At 44.8% G+C, this 19,985-nt stretch overlaps 1 protein-coding gene across 2 annotated transcripts in view; it reads left to right on the forward strand.

Moving 5' to 3' along the window:
* The first annotated feature begins 1,477 nt into the window (after nucleotides 1–1,477).
* The window catches only part of phrf1 (PHD and ring finger domains 1), a 136,199-nt gene continuing 117,691 nt past the window's right edge, over nucleotides 1,478–19,985 (forward strand). The window contains exons 1-2 of one of the 2 annotated variants that reach the window (XM_068046744.1): nucleotides 1,478–1,686; nucleotides 15,983–16,103. In XM_068046744.1, the coding sequence (XP_067902845.1) occupies nucleotides 15,998–16,103 (106 nt within the window). In that variant the 5' untranslated portion in view covers nucleotides 1,478–1,686; nucleotides 15,983–15,997. The remainder of the gene's footprint in view (nucleotides 1,687–15,982; nucleotides 16,104–19,985) is intronic. The other variant, XM_068046743.1, reaches the window with a different exon arrangement.

Consider the following 19,985-nt stretch of genomic DNA (forward strand, 5'->3'; position numbering starts at 1 on the left):
CAAGCGAGAAAGGAAGAGAAGGCGATGCTGATCTTCTTTGGCCTCCTTGTCTCGAGAGACAATGGATAAGCGCCTGGAGGTGGTCAGTGGTTTGTGGAGCAGCGCCTGGAGTGGCTATAAAGGCCAATTCTAGAGTGACAGACTCTTCCACAGGTGCTGCAGAAGAAATTGTTTGTCGGGGCTGTTACACAGTTGGCTCTCTCCTTGCGCTTCTGTCTTTTTTCCTGCCAACTGCTAAGTCTCTTCCACTAGCCACTCTTTAGCCCCGCCTTTATGGCTGCCCGCCAGCTCTGGCGATCACTGGCAACTGACTCCCACGACTTGTGATCAATGTCACAGGATTTCATGTCGCGTTTGCAGACGTCTTTAAAGCGGAGACATGGACGGCCAGTGGGTCTGATACCAGTGGCGAGCTGGCTGTACAATGTGTCTTTGGGGATCCTGCCATCTTCCAAGCGGCTCACATGGCCAAGCCATCTCAAGCGCCGCTGACTCAGTAGTGTGTATAAGCTGGGGATGTTGGCTGCCTCGAGGACCTCTGTGTTGGAGATACGGTCCTGCCACCTGATGCCAAAGATTCTCCGGAGGCAGCGAAGATGGAATGAATTGAGACGTCGCTCTTGGTTGACATACGTTGTCCAGGCCTCGCTGCCATAGAGCAAGGTACTGAGGACACAGGTTTGATACACTCGGACTTTTGTGTTCCGTGTCAGTGCGCCATTTTCCCACACTCTCTTGGCCAGTCTGGACATAGCAGTGGAAGCCTTTCCCATGCACTTGTTGATTTCTGCATCTATAGACAGGTTACTGGTGATAGTTGAGCCTAGGTAGGTGAACTCTTGAACCACTTCCAGAGCGTGGTCGCCGATATTGATGGATGGAGCATTTCTGACGTCCTGCCCCATGATGTTCATTTTCTTGAGGCTGATGGTGAGGTCAAATTCATTGCAGGCAGCCGCAATCCTGTCGATGAGACTGCAGACACTCTTCAGTGTGAGATGTTAATGCAGCATCGTCAGCAAAGAGGAGTTCCCTGATGAGGACTTTCCGTACTTTGGTCTTCGCTTTTAGACGGGCAAGGTTGAACAACCTGCCCCCTGATCTTGTGTGGAGGAAAATTCCTTCTTCTGAAGACTTGAACGCATGTGAGAGCAGCAGGGAGAAGAAGATCCCAAACAGTGTAGGTGCGAGAACACAGCCCTGTTTCACACCACTCAGGATAGGAAAGGGGTCTGATGAGGAGCCGCTATGCTGAATTGTGCCTTTCATATTGTCATGGATGCTGATAGGGTGAGAGGAAGAGGTGGGAGGAGGCTTGGGAACAATCGGAACTGCTCGGCTCTTTCCGCCATCCGCTCCCGGTGCGGCGCCGAGGCCGCTCGGCTCTTTCCGCCATCCGCTCCCGGTGCGGCGCCGAGGCCGCTCGGCTCTTTCCGCCATCCGCTCCCGGTGCGGCGCCGAGGCCGCTCGGCTCTTTCCGCCATCCGCTCCCGGTGCGGCGCCGAGGCCGCTCGGCTCTTTCCGCCATCCGCTCCCGGTGCGGCGCCGAGGCCGCTCGGCTCTTTCCGCCATCCGCTCCCGGTGCGGCGCCGAGGCGCTGCGTTCGCTGAGGGCCCGTGTGGCGACTGAGTGACAGGATCGAGCGTCCCTGGAGCTTCCACACCGGCGATCCGGGAACGACGAGAGGTGAGACGGCGAGGGAGGGTCAGGCGGCCGGGCAGGAGGAAGGGACAGAGCAGGGCCAGCCCGCTGCTTTAACACGGCACAGCCTGAGGCCTACACCGCCTCGGGGACAGAGTAATGGAGAGGCCGAGGTTACAGCCATCCACCTGTGGGTGGGGAACAAGCCCGGGAGCTGAGTTTCCCGGCTCGGTTCCTTCACCAGGCCCAGCCCGGGGGTGTCAGGAGCCGCTCCCCGCTTTGCGGGCTTGGTGCCGGGGTGGGTGGGGGCTGGGCGAAGGACAGTCCGTGGTGGAGGCCTAGTTCGGGACTGCTGTCCCTGTGAGGGGGGCGGGCACGGCAGGAACTCAAACCCCAGGCCCGATCACCTCATACCAAAACAAATAGGCCTTACTGTTACTCCGCACACAGTATCAGGACAGGCCCAAGCCCAGGCCCAGGCCCACACACACTCCCTGTGTGGCTCTGTCATATATATACACACATATACAGCGGCCTTTATATATCAAGTCGCGCAATATATGTTTAAGCAGGTCTCTAAAAGATATCTTTGGGGTGTCTATAAAAATATGTGAACTCTACATTATTTATGTCTGTGGGGTCAGGACAGCATCTCTTTATATATGTCTATGGGGTCCCCATTAAAATAAACAATCTCTTTGAAAATGAAACTTAGAGGAGTGAGAAACATGAAAGAAAAGGGAATAGTAAGATATGTTGAGAGGCTGAGATGAGGTCGTTGGAATTGGCGGAGACTCGTGTGGAGTATAAACACCAGCACAGACTATTGGCTGAATGGGCTGTTTTTGTACTGTATGTTCAAATATCCATCCTTACTTATGGTAGAATCTTACTGCACAGAAGGAGCTTCTTAAAAAGTTACTTGATTAGTCACATTCCCCATCCCACCACCCCCTCCCCCAAATAACCCTGCAAAATTTCTCCTTTTCATGTATTATTTAATTCGCTTTTGCAAGTTACTGGTGAATCTGCTTCCACCACTGTTTCAGGTGTGCACTCCAGAACATAACTCCTTTATCATCATTGGAGAAAGACAGATCAGAGAGATACTAAAAAGTTTGGAGGAGCACCAATGGATTTAGATGTCTGCATACAAAGACCATGACAAGATAGAAAAAAGGCGAATGAAATGTTGACCTTTATCTCAAGGGGCTGGAATACAAAAGGGAGGAAGTGATGCTTCAGTTGTACAAATCCTTGATCATACCCCATCTGGAGTAACTCTGTTCAGTTTTGGATACTGAATCTTATGAAAGATGCATTGACCTTGGAAGGGGTACAGTGTAGCTTCGCCAGGTTCATACCAGACTCAAAGAGTTAATTTATGAGATAAAAACAAGAAATGCTGGAACTACTCAGCAGGTCTGGCAGCATCTGTGAAAAGAGAAGCAGAGTTAACGTTTCGGGTCAGTGACCCTTCTTCGGAACTTATGAGTTAATTTCTGAGTACTGGTTGTATAAAATTTGTTTGTACTCCCTTGCGATTCAAAAGTTGAGAGGTGATTGAGATATTTAAAATAAAGTGAGGCAATACTAGAAATGGAGAAACTTTTTTTATTCTTGCTTGGATGTGAGCATCGCTGGCAAGGCCAGCATTTGTTGCCATCCCTAATTTTGCTTGAGAAGGCGGTAGTGAGCTGCCTTCTTGAACTGCTGTACTCCATGTGCTGTAGGTGCATTCACAGTGCTATTAGGGAGGGAGTTCCAAGATTTTGATACAGCGACGGTCAAGGAACAGTGATATAGTTCCAAGTCAAGATGGTGTGTGACTTGGAGGTCAACTTGCAAGTGGTGGTTTTCCCATGCATCTACTGCCCTTGTTTTTCTAGGTGGTGGAGGTTGCAGGTTTTGAAGGTGATGTGTTGTAGGAGCCTTGATGAGTTGCTGCAGTGCATCTTGTCGATGGTACACACTGCTGCCACTGTGCATCAGTGGTGAAGGGAGTGAATGTTTGTGGATGGGGTGCCAATCAAGCGGGCTGCTTTGTCCTGGGTGGTATCAAGCTTAAGTGTTGTTGGAGGTGCACCCATCCAGGCAAGTATTCCATCACATTCCTGGCTTGTTCCCTGTAGATGGTGGATGGGCACTGGGGATTCAGGAGGTGAGTTTCTTGCTGCAGAATTCCCAGCCGCTGACTTGCTCTTGTAACCATGGTATTTATGTGGCTACTCCAGTTCAGTTTCTGGTCAATGGTAGCCCCCAGGATGTTGATAGTGGGGTATTCAGCGATGGTAATGTCATTGAATGTCAAGGGGAGATAGTTAGATTCTCTCATGTTAGAGATGTTCATTGTCTGGTACTTGCCATTTCTCAGCGCGAATGTTACTTGCCATTTATCAGCTCAAGGCTGAATGTTGTCCAGGTCTTGTTGCATGTGGGTATGGACTGCTTCAGTCTGAGGAGTTGTGAATGGTGCTGAACATTGTGCAATCATCAGCGAACATCCCTACTTCTGACCTTATGATGGAGGGAAGGTCATTGATGAAGCAGCTGAAGATCGTTGGGCCTAGGACACTACCCTGAGGAACTCCTGCAGTGATGTCTTGGAGCTGAGATGATTGACCTCCAACAACCACAACCATCTTCCTTTGCTCTCGGTATGACTCCAACCAGCGGAGAGTTTTCTCCCTGATTCCCACTGACTTCAGGTTTTCTAGGGCTCCTTGATGCCACACTCAGTCAAATGCTGCCTTGATGTCAAGGGCAGTCACTCTCACCTCACCTCTTGAATTCAGCTCTTCTGTCCACACGGACCATGACTGTAATGAGACCTGGTGCCAGTGGCCCAGGGCAATTTCCACATTGTCAGGTAGATGCCAGTGTTGTAGTTGTCACGGAACAGCTTGGCTAGGGGTGCGGCTAGTTCTGGATCACGAGTCTTCAGTAAGACTGCCAAGATGTCAGGGCCCATAGCCTTTGCTGTATCCAGTGCCTTCAGCCATTTCTTGATATAATGTAGAGTGAATAGAATTGGCTGAAGACTGGCATCTGTGATGCAGCAGACCTCGAGGAGGCCAAAAGGTATCATCCACTCGGCACTTCTGGCTGAAGACTGTTGCAAATGCTTCAGCTTTATCTTTCGCACTGATGTGTTTGGCTCCCCCATCATTGAGGATGGGGATATTTGTGGATCCACCTCCTCCAGTTAATTGTTCAATTGTCCACCACATTCTCAACTAGTTGTGGCAGGATTGCAGAGCTTTGATCTGATCTGTTGATTGTGAGATTGCTTAGCTTTGCCTGGCGCATGCTGATTCCAGTATTTAGCATGCACGTAGCCCTGTTCTAGCTAGCTTCACCAGGTTAGCATCTCATTTTTAGGTATCCCTGGTGCTGCTTCTGGCATGCTCTCCTGCACTCCTCATTGAACCAGGGTTGATCCCCTGGCTTGATGGTAATGTTAGAGTGGAGGATATGCCAGGCCATGAGGTTACAGATTGTGGTTGAGTACAATTCTGCTGCTGATGGCCCACAGCACCTCATGGATGCCCAGTTTTGAGCTGCTCGCTCTGTTCAAAATCTATCCCATTTAGCACGTTGGTAGTGCCACACAGCACAATGGACGGTATCCTCAGTGTGAAGATGGGTCTTTATCTCCACAAGTACTGTGTAGTGGTCACTCTGACCAATACTGTCCTGGACAGATGCATCTGGTGACAGGTTGATTGGTGAGGACGAGGTCAAGCAAGTTTTCGTCTCTTATTGGTTCTCGCACCACCTATCCAGGCCCAGTCTCGCAGCTATGTCCTTTAGGATTCAGCCAGCTCAGTCAGTAGTGGTGCTATGAAGCCACTCTTGGTGATGGACTTGAAGTTCCCCACTCAGAGTACATTCTGTGCCCTTGTTGCCCTCAGTGTTTCTTCCAAGTGGTGTTCAACATGGAGGAGTACTGATTCATCAGCTGAGGGAGGATGCTAGATGGTAATCAGCAGGAGGTTCCGTGCCCATGGTTGACCTGATGCCATGAGACTTCATGGGGTCTTGAGTCAATGTTGAGGATTCCCAGAGCAACTCCATCCTGACTGTATACCACTGTGCCGCCACCTCTGATGGGTTTGTCCTGCCGGTGGGACAGGGCATACCTGGCAATGGTGATGGAGGAGTCTGGGACACTTCCTCTGGTGTGGGAATCAAGGACAAGGGGACATAATCTTAAAGCAGAACCAGACCATGATGTCAGAAAACACATTTTTCGCACAAAGTGCAGCGAACATTTGCAGTTCTCTCTCCGAAAAGGCTGTAGTCGCCTGTCGGGGATGGGGCGCCGAGCGGTGGTCAGTTGAAATTTCCAAGACTAAGGTTGATATCTTTGTTAGATAAGAGTATCGAGGCATGTTGCATAGACTGAACAGCACAGAAACAGGCCATTCGGCCCAACTAGTCTATGTTTATGCTCCACATGAAGTTTCTCCCACCCTACATCATCTTTACAAGAGGTAATAAAGAAAAAACTTGCATGTATATAACACCTTTTACTACCTTAAATATTCACTCCCTCCACCACTGGTGCACAGTGGCAGCAGTGTGTGCCATCTACAAGATGCACTGCAGCAATGCACCAAGGCTCCTTAGACAGCACCTTCCAAACCTGCGGCCTCTACCACCTCAAAGGACAAGGGCAGCAGTTGCATGGGAACATCACCACCTGCAAGTTCCCTTCCAAGCCACACACCATTCTGACTTGGAACTATATCGCTGTTCCTTCACTGTCGCTGGGTCAAATTCCTGGAGCTCCCTTCCTAACAGCACTGTGGGAGTACCGCCCCAGATGGACTGTGGCTGTGCACTGCCACCACCTCAAGGACAATTAGGGTTGGCCAACAAATGCTGACCTTGCCAGCAATGTTCACATCCCATGAACTAATAACAAAACGTCCCAAAGCACTTTACAGCCAATGAAGTACTTTTGAAATATCGTCACTGTTGTAATGTAGGGTATGCGAAAGCCGAATATGCACAATGCAAGATCCCACAAACAGATTAAATAAATGACTAGATAATCTGATTTAGGTATTTAAGAGTTGGATGTTGGCTAGGACACCAGGAGAACTCCCTTGCTGTTTCTCAAATGGTGCCGTGGGGTCTTTTATGTTCACCTGAGTGGATACATGGGGCCTTGGTTAATGTGGCACCGCCAATAGTGCAGTGCTCCCTTAAAATTGACCATCCGACAGTGCAGCACTCCCTCAGGACTGACGCTCCGGCAGTGCAGCGCTCCCTCAGTACTGACGCTCCGGCAGTGCAGCACTCCATCAGTGCTGTCCCTCCGGCAGTGCAGCGCTCCCTCAGTCCTGCCCTGAAATTACATCTAGTTTCCATGCTCATGTCTTGAGAGGGGCTTAAACTGACAACCTTGTGACTCAGGTGAGAGATCTACCACTGAGGCAGGTCCGGTAGTTGGGAGCTGTAATGGTGTTGAGTGTTGTTTTTCATGGCAGGTTAAGCTAGATGAGCTGCAAGGCGTCCCTTACCTATATTTATCTTGGTAATCACCAAATACTAGAACATGCAGAATATAAACCCACTCTCTTTGGTGTGCAGTGTATGCGTTGATCTACACAGACAGAAATCTGATTATCTCATGCAACCAATTTGACAATCCAGGAAGTAGTATTTGATTGTGTGAAGTGGTCTGATGCTCTGTTTATCTCCAAATTTGAAAACCCTCCTGGGAACTGCCATTGTCACCCCTTATAATATCTCCTTTGTTTGGGTGATCATGTTTGTTTGATTACACATCTGTGAAGCACCTTGGAATGTTTTCCTGCATTAATGTGTATATCTACACTCCACATGGACTGCAGCGGTTCAAGAAGGCAGCTAGCTCACCACCACCTTCTCAAGGGCAGTTGGGAATGGGCAATAAATGCTGGCTGAGCCAGCGATGCCCACATCCCCTGAATGAATAAAAAAATTAAGAGCACTATGTGAATTCAAGCTTTTGATAAATTATGAAGTGCTCTATCAATGCTAATATTGCTGTCTCTAACATATTAAAAACAGCAATCTCTGTTTATGTATGCTTCACACTTTAGACTTCACACTTTGTTTTAATGCTGGGTGTTTCTGACACTCAGCTGGGATCTGCCCAGTATTTTCCAAAGCAAGCAAGCAAGAAGTTGCATTTAAATATCACCTTTCACAATCGTAGGATGTCTCAAAAGGCTCTACAGTCAATGAAGTACTTTTTTAAATATAGTCACTGTTATGTAGGGAAATGTGGCAATTAATTTATGCACAGCATGATCCCACAAACACAAATGACATAAATGAAAAGATAATTTGTTTTGTGTTGGTTGAGGGATGATTGTTGGATAGGACACTGGCACAGCTCCCATCAAACTGTTGGATGAGCCTTGATTCAATGTCTCTTCTGAAAGACAGAATCTCCGACAATGTTGTACTTAAAGTGAGTGACTTTGGTCGTAAAAATAGAAAAGCAAAAGTTTTTTAAAAGGTGTGAACATGGTAAGTGTTGATGTTAAGAGAGACTTGGGGGTACTCATACAAGGAACTTACAAAGTTAACATGTTGGTGCAGCAGGCTATTAGGAAGACAAATGGCATGTTGGCCTTTATTGCAAGGGGATTGGAGTACAGGAATAAAGAAATCTTAGTAAAATTGTACCGGGCTTTGGTGAGACCGCACCTTGAATACTGTGTGCAGTTTTGGTCTCCACATTTAAGAAAGGGTATACTTGCACTGGAGGCAGTGCAGCAAAGATTTACTAAATTGGTCCCTTTGATGAGGGTGTTCTATGATGAGAGGCTGAGTAAATTGGGCCTATATTGTTTGTGGTTCAGAAGAATGAGAGGTGATCTAATTGAGACATAGAAGATTCTGAAAGGGTAGAAGCTGAGAGATTGTTTCTGCTGGTTGGAGGCACAGTCTCAGGATAAGGGACCGATCATTCAGGACTGAGATGAGGAGAAATTACTTCACTCAAAGGGTTGTGAATCTTTGGAATTCTCTACCCCAGAGGGTTGTGGGTACTCCATCATTGAGTACATTTAAGGCTGGGATAGATAGATTTTTGGTCTCACAGGGAATCAAGGGATGTGGGGAGCGGGCAGGAAAGTGCAATTGAAACCCAAGATCAGCCATGATCATATTAAATGGCGGAGCAGGGTCGGTGGGCCAAATGGTCTATTTCTGCTCCTATTTCTTGTGTTCTTGTTTGTTAATTTTGTGGTCCAGTCCTGGACTGGTGCTTGAACCCACAAACACATGACTCAGTAATTAGATTGCTGCCACTGGAGCAGTTCATTTTGCTTCAGCACCCTGTGGTACACTTCTTGAGTGCTGCTTTAATCATCGCTTCAGGTTGTCTCCACCAGCGGCAGGCCTGTTAACTTCATATTTTGTCCTTGTCTTAAACAGCCCAGTGCTGTCTCCAGATGCATCCCTGTTCTGGAAAGATAGAATCTTTAACTGGATACAGTATGAACACTCCTCACAGGAACATAGGAATTATTGGATGAAAATAAGTCCAAAGTCCATCTAGTTCTCTACCATCCTGGTAGTTGTATGATGCAATAACAATGGAGTTGTTGACAAATCATGGCAGTGTAGCACTCTGTCATCCTAGATGGTGTGTGGCTTGAACCCAGGACCTTCTCACTCAGGCGTGAGTGCCAAATGAACACAAATCAGCACATGGGAGGCTGTCGTTCCAATAAACACAGTAACATTTAATTGTGAAGCTTCCGTTGTGTGCTGAGCTTCAACAAAACGAAATTAGAATCAGATCCACATGAGCCACCCAGTCTAATCCCACTCTCCCCCTCACTCCCCGTACCCTTTAATATCCCATTCAGTCTAATCCCACTCTCCCTCTCACTCCCCGTACCCTTTAATATCCCACTCAGTCTAATCCCACTCTCCCCCTCACTCCCCGTACCCTTTAATATCCCTTTCAGTCTAATCCCACTCTCCCCCTCACTCCCCGTGCCCTTTAATATCCCATTCAGTCTAATCCCACTCCCCCTCACTCCCCGTACCCTTTAATATCCCATTCAGTCTAATCCCACTCTCCCCCTCACTCGCCGTACCCTTTAATATCCCACTCAGTCTAATCCCACTCTCCCCCTCACTCCCCGTACCCTTTAATATCCCACTCAGTCTAATCCCACTCTCCCCCTCACTCCCCGTACCCTTTAATATCCCACCCAGTCTAATCCCACTATCCCCCTCACTCCCCGTACCCTTTAATATCCCACCCAGTCTAATCCTGCTCTCCCCCTCGCTCTCCGTACCCTTTAATATCCCACCCGGTCTTATCCCGCTTTCCCCCTCACTCTCCGTACCCTTTAATATCCCACCCGGTCCAATCCCACTCTTCCCCCTCACTCCCCGTACCCTTTAATATCCCACCCGGTCTAATCCCGCTCTCCCCCTCACTCTCCGTACCCTTTAATATCCCACCCAGTCTAATCCTACTCTCATATGAACAGAGGAATAGCTGGATGGAAAAAACCCAAGGCCTATCTAGTTTACCTTTTACCATGCTGATCTTTGTTATCACTCAATATATGACTTTGTTGCCTAATCATGACAATCAAACTCTAATAATTAACCTAGAATAGACCCAGACATGAGGCGAGGAAAGCCCCCAGTGGTGGAGAACTTGGAATCATAGAATCTTACAGCACAAAAGGAGCCATTTGGCCCATTGTGCTTGTGTCACCACTTTGAAAGAGGTATCCACTGTGTCCCACTATCCCTGTTCTTTCCCCATAGACCTGCAGATTTCCCCCTTCCAGTCCTTATCTAATTGTCTTTTGAAAATTAGGGTGGTGGAAACAGATTCAATACATTCAGGCAGTGAATTCCAGATCATCATAAATTACTGTGTAAAAAAATTTCTCTTCAACCTGCCTCTAGTTCTTTGCCAATTACCTTAAATCTGCATCCCCTGGTTACTGACCATTTTTCAAGTGGAAACAGTTTCACCTATTTACTCTTATCAATGCTATTCATAATTTTGAACAGCTCTATTTAATCTCCCCTCAACTTTCCCTCCTATAAGAAAAACAATCCCAGCTTCTCTAGTCTAGTTAAGTGAAGTCACTTATCCCTGGTACCAGAATAAATCTCCTCTGTGCACTCTGAGGTCTTGACATATTTTCTAAAGTGTGGTGCCTAGAATTGGAGATAATACTGCAGCTGGGGACTAACCAGTGATTTATGAAGGGTTAACATAAATGGCCTTGCTTTTGTACTTTTGTGTCTTAACAAAGTCAAAGATCCCGTGTTTTTTTCAGTTTCTCAGTTTGTTCTACCACTTTCAAAGACATATGTATGTACACCCCCAGGTGTCTCTGTTCCTGCACCCACTGTCGGTGGTGGAGGGAGTGAATGTTGTGGATGGGGTGACAATTAAGTGGGCTGGTTTGTCCTGGATGGTGTTGAGCTGCTTGAGTGTTGTTGGAGCTGCACCCATCCAGGCAAGTGGAGAGTATTCCATCACACACCTGACTTGTGCCTTGTGGAGGGTGGACAGGCTTTGGGGAGTCAGGAGGTGAGTTACTCACCGCAGGATTCCTAGCCTCTGACCTGAGGAAAAACTTTTCACGCAGTGAGTGGTTAAGGTCTGCCATACACTGCCTGAGAATGTGGTGGAGGCAGGTTCAATTGAAGCATTTAAAAGAGAATTAGACTGTTATATGAGAAGGAAGAATGTGCGGGGTTACAGGGAGAAGGTGGGCGAATGGCACTAGGTAAAATGCTCTTTCGGAGAGTTGGTGTGGACATGATGGGCTGAATGGCCTCCTCCTGTGCTGTAACAATTCTGTGATATATAGGAACAGACTAAGAAGGACTACAAGGAATACAAAGACAGGTTTACAATGCATGTAAGTAAATGAACAAAGTGTGGTGACTAAGGTTGGTGAGCTAAAAGCACAATAGCCAAGTTTATATTGCCTCTCCTCATTCTTCCTACTAAAATGCATCACTTCACAGTTCCCTGTGTTAAATTTAATCTGCCATGTGTCTGCCCATTTCACCAGCCTGTGTCTGTCTCCTTGGAGTCTGTTTCTATTATCACTGTGTACTACATTTCTGAGTTTCATGTCATTGGCAAACCTTGAAATTATGCCCTGTATACCCAAGGTCCAGGTCATTAATATATATCAAAAAGTGCTGTGGCCCAAATACTGACCCCTAGGGGACACCACTGTACGCTTAAAAACAACTGCTCAGCCCTACAGTCCCTCACTCAGTCAGTTTTATATCCATGCTTCCACTGACCGTTTAATCCCGTGGGCTTCAATTTTGCTAGCAAGTCTATTATGTGGTACTTTATGAAATGCCTTTAGGAACCATAGGTCTGAAGGCACCTGTTCCTCCTGAGCATGCCATACTTGCCATGTCATATTTCGACATTACTCATGTACTGGATCCCAAAATGTTTTCTGAAAGAAATCTTATCTGATCTGTCATTACTCGTTGCTGAACTACTTGTGACAACACTGTGTTAGAGTATAATAATTGCCTGTACAATGACTGCCTATTTTAATTGAAAGAATGTTTTTGTTCAATTTTTGTAAAATCTTATTTCTTTTACTGTAAGATTTGCTGTTAAAATCATAGTATTTTACAGCACAGAAGGAAGACATTCAGCCCACTGTGTCTGTGCTTTGAAAGAGATGTCTACTTATTCCTGCACCCTTTCAAATTTTTATTCTTCAAATATTTATCTATTTCCCTTTTAAAAGAAATTTTGGATTCCGAATCCACTGCTGTTTTTGGTCAGGAGTTCAATACCTCAGTCGGGAGGAGCAAAAAAAACTCCTGTTATTCTTTTGCTAATGGTTTTATATTTCTGCTGTCCAGTTAGCAGCTCACTGAACAGCAGAAATAGATTTTCTCAGTTTATCTTCCTGAAACCTCTCCTATCTGTGAACACCCATATCAATTAAATTTTGCATTAAATCTTATAGCACCCACACTGTTCATAGTAAATTAATCTTGGTTCAGTTTATATTACCTTGATTTCATTTTTAAAAATTAGATTTTATAGAAGTAGCAGTGATTCTCTTCCATTCATAAAACAATATAAAGGTTTCCAAATGACAAAATTGTGCTCAGGTTGTATAAAGAGCTTTCAGCTTTGATGCAAGCATATTTATGGTGAATGTAGTGATGAGATGTGATGTTTGGATTTGCTGAATGTATCTGAAAACAGATTAAAGAATGAAATGGATTTATTTTGGCATGTTCAGGGAGTTAATTTACGAGTTTTGGGCAGATTGTGTGGGTTTTAGTGTACATCAGCACAATAGATCTAAAAGTATATTGCAAAGCTGATTATAAAGTGTGAATTGTGCATCTTTTCTATTCTTTAACCTATAAATATAAGTGTAGGATTGCATGTCCCACTTGCTGCCATGCTCTCAATTTATTTTCCTGATAAAATGCATCATGACAGATGTATGTCTAATCTGTTGGACTTCTTCTGGGTTATGTTGTAAACAGAATTTTTAAATGTGCTCAACAATTCATATTCGTTCTTGCCCTCGGTCCTTCAATCTCCCTAACCCCCTCTTCATCCCCACCCCCCCTTCCCACCCTCTCACTTCCCACCCTCCTCCATTAAGACACTCCTAAAGCCTAGCTCTTTAACCAAATTTATTGTCACTAGTTCTAATATCTTACTTTTTATTGATTCATGGGATGTGGGTGTTGCTGGCAAGGCCAACATTTATTACTGCTTCCTAATTGTCCTTGGGAAGGTGGTGATGTGCCGCCGCCTTGAACCGCTGCAGTCTGTGTGGTGTAGGTACACCCACAGTGCTGTTAGGGAGGGAGTTTCAGGATTTTGACCCAACAACAGTGAAGGAACGGTGATATAATTCCAAGTCAGGATGGTGTGTGGCTTGAAGGGGAACTTGCAGGTGGTGGTGGTCTCATGCGTCTGCTGCCTTTGTCCTTAGTGGTAAAGGTCGCAGATTTGAAGGTGCTGTCAAAGGTGCCTTGGTGAGTTGCTGCAGTGCATCTTGTAAATGGCACACACTGCTGCCACTGTACACTGGTGGACCAAAATAACAGGTTGCTTTCTCCTGAAATGTGTTGAGCTTCTTGAGTGTTGTTGGATCAGCACTCATCCAGGCAAGTGGAGAGTATTTCATCACACTCCTGTTTTGTGCCTTGTAGATGGTGGACAGGCTTTGGAGAGTCAGGAAGTGAGTTACTTTCTGCAGAATTCCCAGCCTCTTGACCTGCTCTTGTAGCCACAGTGTTTATGTGGTTGGTCCAGGTAAGTTTCTGGCCAATGGTAACCCCCAAGTTGTTGATGGTGGGGGATTCAGCGATGGTAATGCCAAGGGGAGATAGTTAGATTCTTTCTTGTTGGAGATGGTCACTCCCTGGCACTTGTGTGATTTGAATGTTATTTGCCATTTATCAGCCCAAGCCTGAATGTTATCCAGGTCTTGCTGCATACAGGCACAGCCAGTTTCCGTATCTGAGGAGTTGCAAATGGTACGGAACATCGTGCAATCATTAGTGAACATCCCCACATCTGATCTTATGATTGAAGGAAGATCATTGATGAAGCAGCTGAAGATGGTTGAGCCTAGGATACTGCCCTGAGTTACATACCATCTATATAATCACTCAGCTCTGTTTCACTGGGTCAGACATTTTACAGCATTATTGTCTTATAATTGGGGGTGGGGAATCATGAAAATATATTAGATAACCAATAGTTGCAAGAAAGATATGAATTTTTTGGGATTTCTGTATCTAGGGTCTTTGAATGCATGACCAGTATGCATATATTTCTCTGTATACCTCGACCATATGCTTTCAAGCTTGTGTCCTTTGATGTTAGGTCTGTGAGGCCGTCCCGGAAGGTTTGAAAAGTTGTCGGATTTCTGTCTGTCATCAGATTTCGATGTTCTGTATTTGTTGCTTTCCTTGCATATTATTTCTTTTGCTGTATATGATCTAAAAATGAGCCATGTACTGATGATGAAGAAAGATGCACTTATATTTAGCACTTTTCAAGACCGTACAGCGAAACACTTCACAGCCAGTGAAGCACTTTCAAAGTGTAGTTTTGCACAGCAAGATCCTGCAAACAGTAATGTGACAATGACCAAATAATCTGATTTTCTTTTAGTGATGTTGGTTGAGAGATTAATATTGTCAAGACTCCGGGAGAACTCCACTGCTGTTGTATGAGTAGTGTCCATCTACCTAAGAGGGCAGATGGAGCATCGGTTTAACGTCTCATCTGTGAAATATATTTCCTTTGCCAGCCAGGATGTTTTAGCCCATTCAGACTTGGCTAAGGTTTTCCAGCCATGGGTCACGTGGGACCCAAACCTCATCAATCCAACCTTTGAAGCCCAGGAAATTCATTCTATTTGTCCTGGTGTTTCTTACTCATGGATTTGTCTTGTGTAAGTTTTGTGGACCTAGAGATTTACACGGATTGTTTTCAGTGCTGTTGCATCATTGATGGATAAATCCTAAACAGAATTCCCAAGATCTGTTGGTATCAGGAACGAGAGATATTGTGGAATTAATGGGAACAGCAGTTTAAACTTTATCCGTGGCACATAACTGCGTCAATTGCAAATACAAGAATCTTCCTGGGTCTAATGGAAACAGAAAAGGAGGAAGTCTTGAAATAAGTTAAAACAAAATTATTGCTTAGGCCCCAACTCGAGGATTGTGGCTAGTCTGGGCCCCGCACTTTGTGAAGGATGTCAAGACCTTAGAGTGGATGCCGAAGCGATTTACTAGAATGGTACCAGGATAAGGGATGGGAGAAGCTGGGCTGGTTCTCCTTAGAAAAGAGAAGGTAATGGGGGGATTTAATGGAGATGTTGAAAACCTTTCAGGATTTTGATAGAGTAAATAATGAGAAACTGTTTTCATTGGCAGAAGGCTTGGTACACAGATTTAAGGTAATTGGCAAAAGAGCCAGAGGAGACATGAGAATTTTTTTACGCAGTCAGATAATGATCTGGAATGTGCTGCCTGAAAAGACAATGGAGCAGATTCACGAGTAACTTTCAGAAGGGACTTGGATAAATACTTGAAAAGGAAAAATTTGCGGAGCTATGGGGAAAGAACAGGGGAGTGGGATTAATTAGATAGCTATACCAAAGAGTTAGCACAGGCACAATGGACTGAATGGTCACCCTCTGTGCTGTATCATTCTATGTTTTTATGATCACAGATGTGATGACTCACAAATCTGGTTGCTCTCTTTGATACTGGTGCCCCTGTTGCGTTTTAGTTAATGAAAACTCTTTGTTTCTTGCAGATCTTGCATTTCTGAATGTACACTATGGATGACGACAGCCAAGATGAACTGATCAACATAAATGCAGCCCTGGGAAAAGGAAGAGGAAAACGGGAAGTTATAGCCATTTTCAGTGATGAAGGTAATGCTCAGTTTGACAAAAATGAGATGCTGTATAGGACAAGGTGGGCATGCCAGTGGTGTAAAACTACTCTTGTTTAGGGTTGAGGGTCAGACGTGCATGTTTGATGAAGGCAATGAACGACAAAAGAAAGCCTTCAGTCACAATGCCATGTTGCATACTGGTCTCAGAAATGTGCTGATACAGAAATGCCCTGACAGGCTTACGATGAATTCAATTTTAAATATTTAATCTTGCATCCATATAGGTAAAACAGCCAGTTGAATTTTTCGATGTGTTTCTTTCTGTTTTACTCTTTTCTTCGGAAGATGCTGACTCCTAGGGTATGGCTCCATAGTACTGGCAGGTGTCAGGTACTTTGCTAAAGTAGTCATTCTTTCCAAGAAAACACGGGCAGTGTGCATTGACAGGCTGTTCCCTCATTTTCTGTTGGTGGGGGAGTCCAGCATAAGGGGAAAGCACCTTAAAATCAGAGCTAGGTCATTCAGGAGAGAAGTTAGGAAATACTTTTTTACACAAAGGTTGGTAGAGGTGAGCGCGCTCAATTAATTTTAAATCTGAGATCGGTAGATTTTTGCTAGTCAAGGGCATTAAGGGATATGGAGCCAAGGTGGAAAGGTGGAGTTAGGATGCCGATGAGCCATGATTTCATTGAATGGTGGAACAGGCTCGAAGGGCTGAATGGCTTCCCCTCCTTCCTATGGAAGGCATAACTAATCCTGCCCCTCATCTGATGTCGGCATATGGAATAGAGATCACTGGTGATAATCTGGAAGGTGGATCCAGACTGATGTTTCTCTTCATTATTCCAGGGCTCAGATATACCACCACAACTGTTGCTCTGCCTGAGCCCACCTGCTCAGCACAGACCAACGACTAAACCTCAGAGCTTCTGGGCTACAGGGCTTAATGCTTCACAGCCATTGAAGGAGAACAGTTTGTCTTCTAATTAATACCTACTTAGCAAGATGACGGTTAAGTAGGGAGAGCCAGCATCATTATGTAAAAGGCAAATCATGTCTGACACATTCGAGGAAATATCAGTGTAGTGATTAAGGAAATGTGGTGCAAGTTGTGCATTTGGTAAAGTGATGCATAGGAGGCTAGTTCATTATGTTAAGGCACACGGTATTAGAGTGTGGCAGCATAGATCAGAAATTGATTAAGTGAGATCTGCAGACATCACAAAAATAAAAAGAAAACACTGTGTATCTGAAATAAAAACACAAAATGCTGGAAATAAAGAGAAACAGCTGAATGTTTCAGTTGTACACCTTTCATGACACTGTTTCTAATGAAACAATACACATTAGATCTCAGGGTCAACAATTAAAGGGGCAGTTATCCTTAAAAGCAGGATTGAGAGTCTCACATGATATGTTGCCTCCTTGGCACCAGGCTGAGGGACATCTCAAAACGACTTGAAAGGATATTGGAGAGGGAAGGGGAAGATCAATTTGTTGTGATCCATGGGGGAGACAGTGGCACAGTGGTAATGTCACTGAATGAGTAATCCAGAGGCCCATGCTAATGCCCTGGGGGCACAGGTTCAAATCCCATTATGGCAGCTGGTGGAATTTAAATTTAATTAATAAAAATAATCCAGAATTGAAAGCTAGTCTCAGTAATGGTGCCATCATTGATTGTCATAAAAACCCATCTGGTTCACTAATGTCCTTTAGGAAAGGAAATCTGCCATCCTTACCTGGGCAGGCCTACATGTGACTCCAGACCCACAGCAATGTGGTTGACTCTCAACCTGCCCTCCGAAATGGCCGAGCAAGCCGCTCAGTTGTCAAGGGCAATTAGGGATGGACAACAAATGCTGGGCTTGCCCACATCCCATGAAAGAATTAAAAAAAAATGTTGGGACTAACAACATAGGGAAGAGTAGGCAAGAGGTCCTATTTGGAGAGTACCAGGAACTAGAAGCTAAATTAAAGAATAGGACCTCAAGGATTATAGTTTGAGGTGCCATAAACTGCAGGCTACAGCTGGAAGGTAAGATTAGACTGGATAGCTCTTTTTCAGCAGGCACAGAAATGACGGGCAGAATGTCTTCCTTCTGTGCCATTAATCTTTCCATATTCCTATCCTTGAATTATTATCTGAGCTACGTGCAAATTGGTGTGGTGCTAAGCAGATTGGGGAGGTGAACACGTGGCTGAAGGAGTGGTGTGGGAAAGAGGGGTTCCATTTTATGGGATGCTGGCACTAGTACTGGGGCAGGAGGGAACTGTACTGTTGGGATGGGCTGAGCTGAACTGCACTGGGAATAAGGTCCTAGCTATAAGGATAAATAAGGCAGTCACAAGGACTTTAAACTAGTAAGTGGGGGAAGGGGTCAGGTGGAAAAGGTCATATAAATAATAGTTCAAGAACAAATGACAGGTAAGAGAGTGGAGTAACAGTCAGAAATTGTGCTTTAAGCACTGCAGCTAAAGGAAAATCGAAACGATGTAATGTAGTTAAACCAAGAGGGAGAAATAAGAAATATGTGAGTAAAGCATTAGTACAGAAGCACAGGTTAGGGTGTGTGGCCCAAATATGGGTTCTATTACACAAACACAGAGTGTAAGGAACAAAAAAATAATGAATTGCGGTGCTAATTCAACTTGGAAGGTATGACATGGTAGCCATTATTGAGACATGGCTGCAAGATGGTCAGGACAGGGAACGAAATATACCAGGTTATAAGATCTACAGGAAAGATAGGGAAAATGGTAGGGGAAGGAGTAGCTTAATGATTAAGGATGAAATCGCTTCAATGGTAAGATGGGATATAATGAGAGATAAGCAGGCAGTGAAGATTTTATGGATAGAATTAAGAAAGAGAAAAAAATTTAATGCTGTAGTGGGAGTTGTGTATAAGCCCCCTGGTAGAAGCTGTGAAGTGGTAGATTGTATAAATGCAGACATTAGACAAGCATGTAGTAAAGGCAGAGTGGTTTTAATGAGGGATTTTAACTTTCATATATATTGGGATAAGCGAACTAGCATGTCAGAACGGTAGTGAATTTCTTGAGTATGACCGGGATAGTTTTCGACAACATTACGATCTAGCATTCCATATTAGATTGAATAGAGTAATGAGCCAGATTTAGTTAATAGCCTAACCATGCGTGAACATTTATCTAATAGCGATCATAATATATTTATTAACAACTTAGATGATGGGATAAAAATCCACATATTCAAATTTGCTGATGACGCAAAGTTAGGCGGTATTATCAGCGGTGTAGATGAACGCTTAACATTGCAAAAGAAATTGTTGATAGATAGAGTGAATGGGCAAAAATGTGGCAAATGGATTTCAATACAGGCAAATGTTAGTTTTGGACTAATAAAGGATAGAATAGGGTACTTTCTAAATGGTGAAAAGCTATAAACAGTGGAGATTCAGAGAGACTTGAGAGTCCAAGTACATAGATCACTAAAATGGACAGAAAATAATCAACGGCTTTGCATGTACAAAAATCCAGAATACAAGGGAGTAGAAGTCCTGCTTCAGGTATCCAAAGCCCTGCTCAAACCACACCTGGGGTTACTCTGAGCAGTTCTGGACACCACACCTTAGGGAGGATATATTGGCCTTGGATGGAGTGCTGCATATCTTTACCAGAATAATGCTTGGACTCCAAAGATTAAATTATGAGGAGAGATTACACAAACAAGGGCTGTATTCCCTCAAATTTGGAAGGTTAAGAAGTGAACTGAGCAAAGTTTTTTAGCTATTAAGAGGAACAGATACAGTAGATAGAGAGAAACTGTTTCCACTGGCTGGGAAGTCTAGGACTGGGGAACATAGTCTAAAAATTTCAGGAGTGAAAATAGGAAACACTTCTACACACAAAGGGTTGTAGACGTTTGGAATTCCACAAG

The sequence above is a fragment of the Heterodontus francisci genome, chromosome 14 (assembly GCF_036365525.1).
Source record: "Heterodontus francisci isolate sHetFra1 chromosome 14, sHetFra1.hap1, whole genome shotgun sequence".
Taxonomy (NCBI): Eukaryota; Metazoa; Chordata; class Chondrichthyes; order Heterodontiformes; family Heterodontidae; genus Heterodontus; species Heterodontus francisci.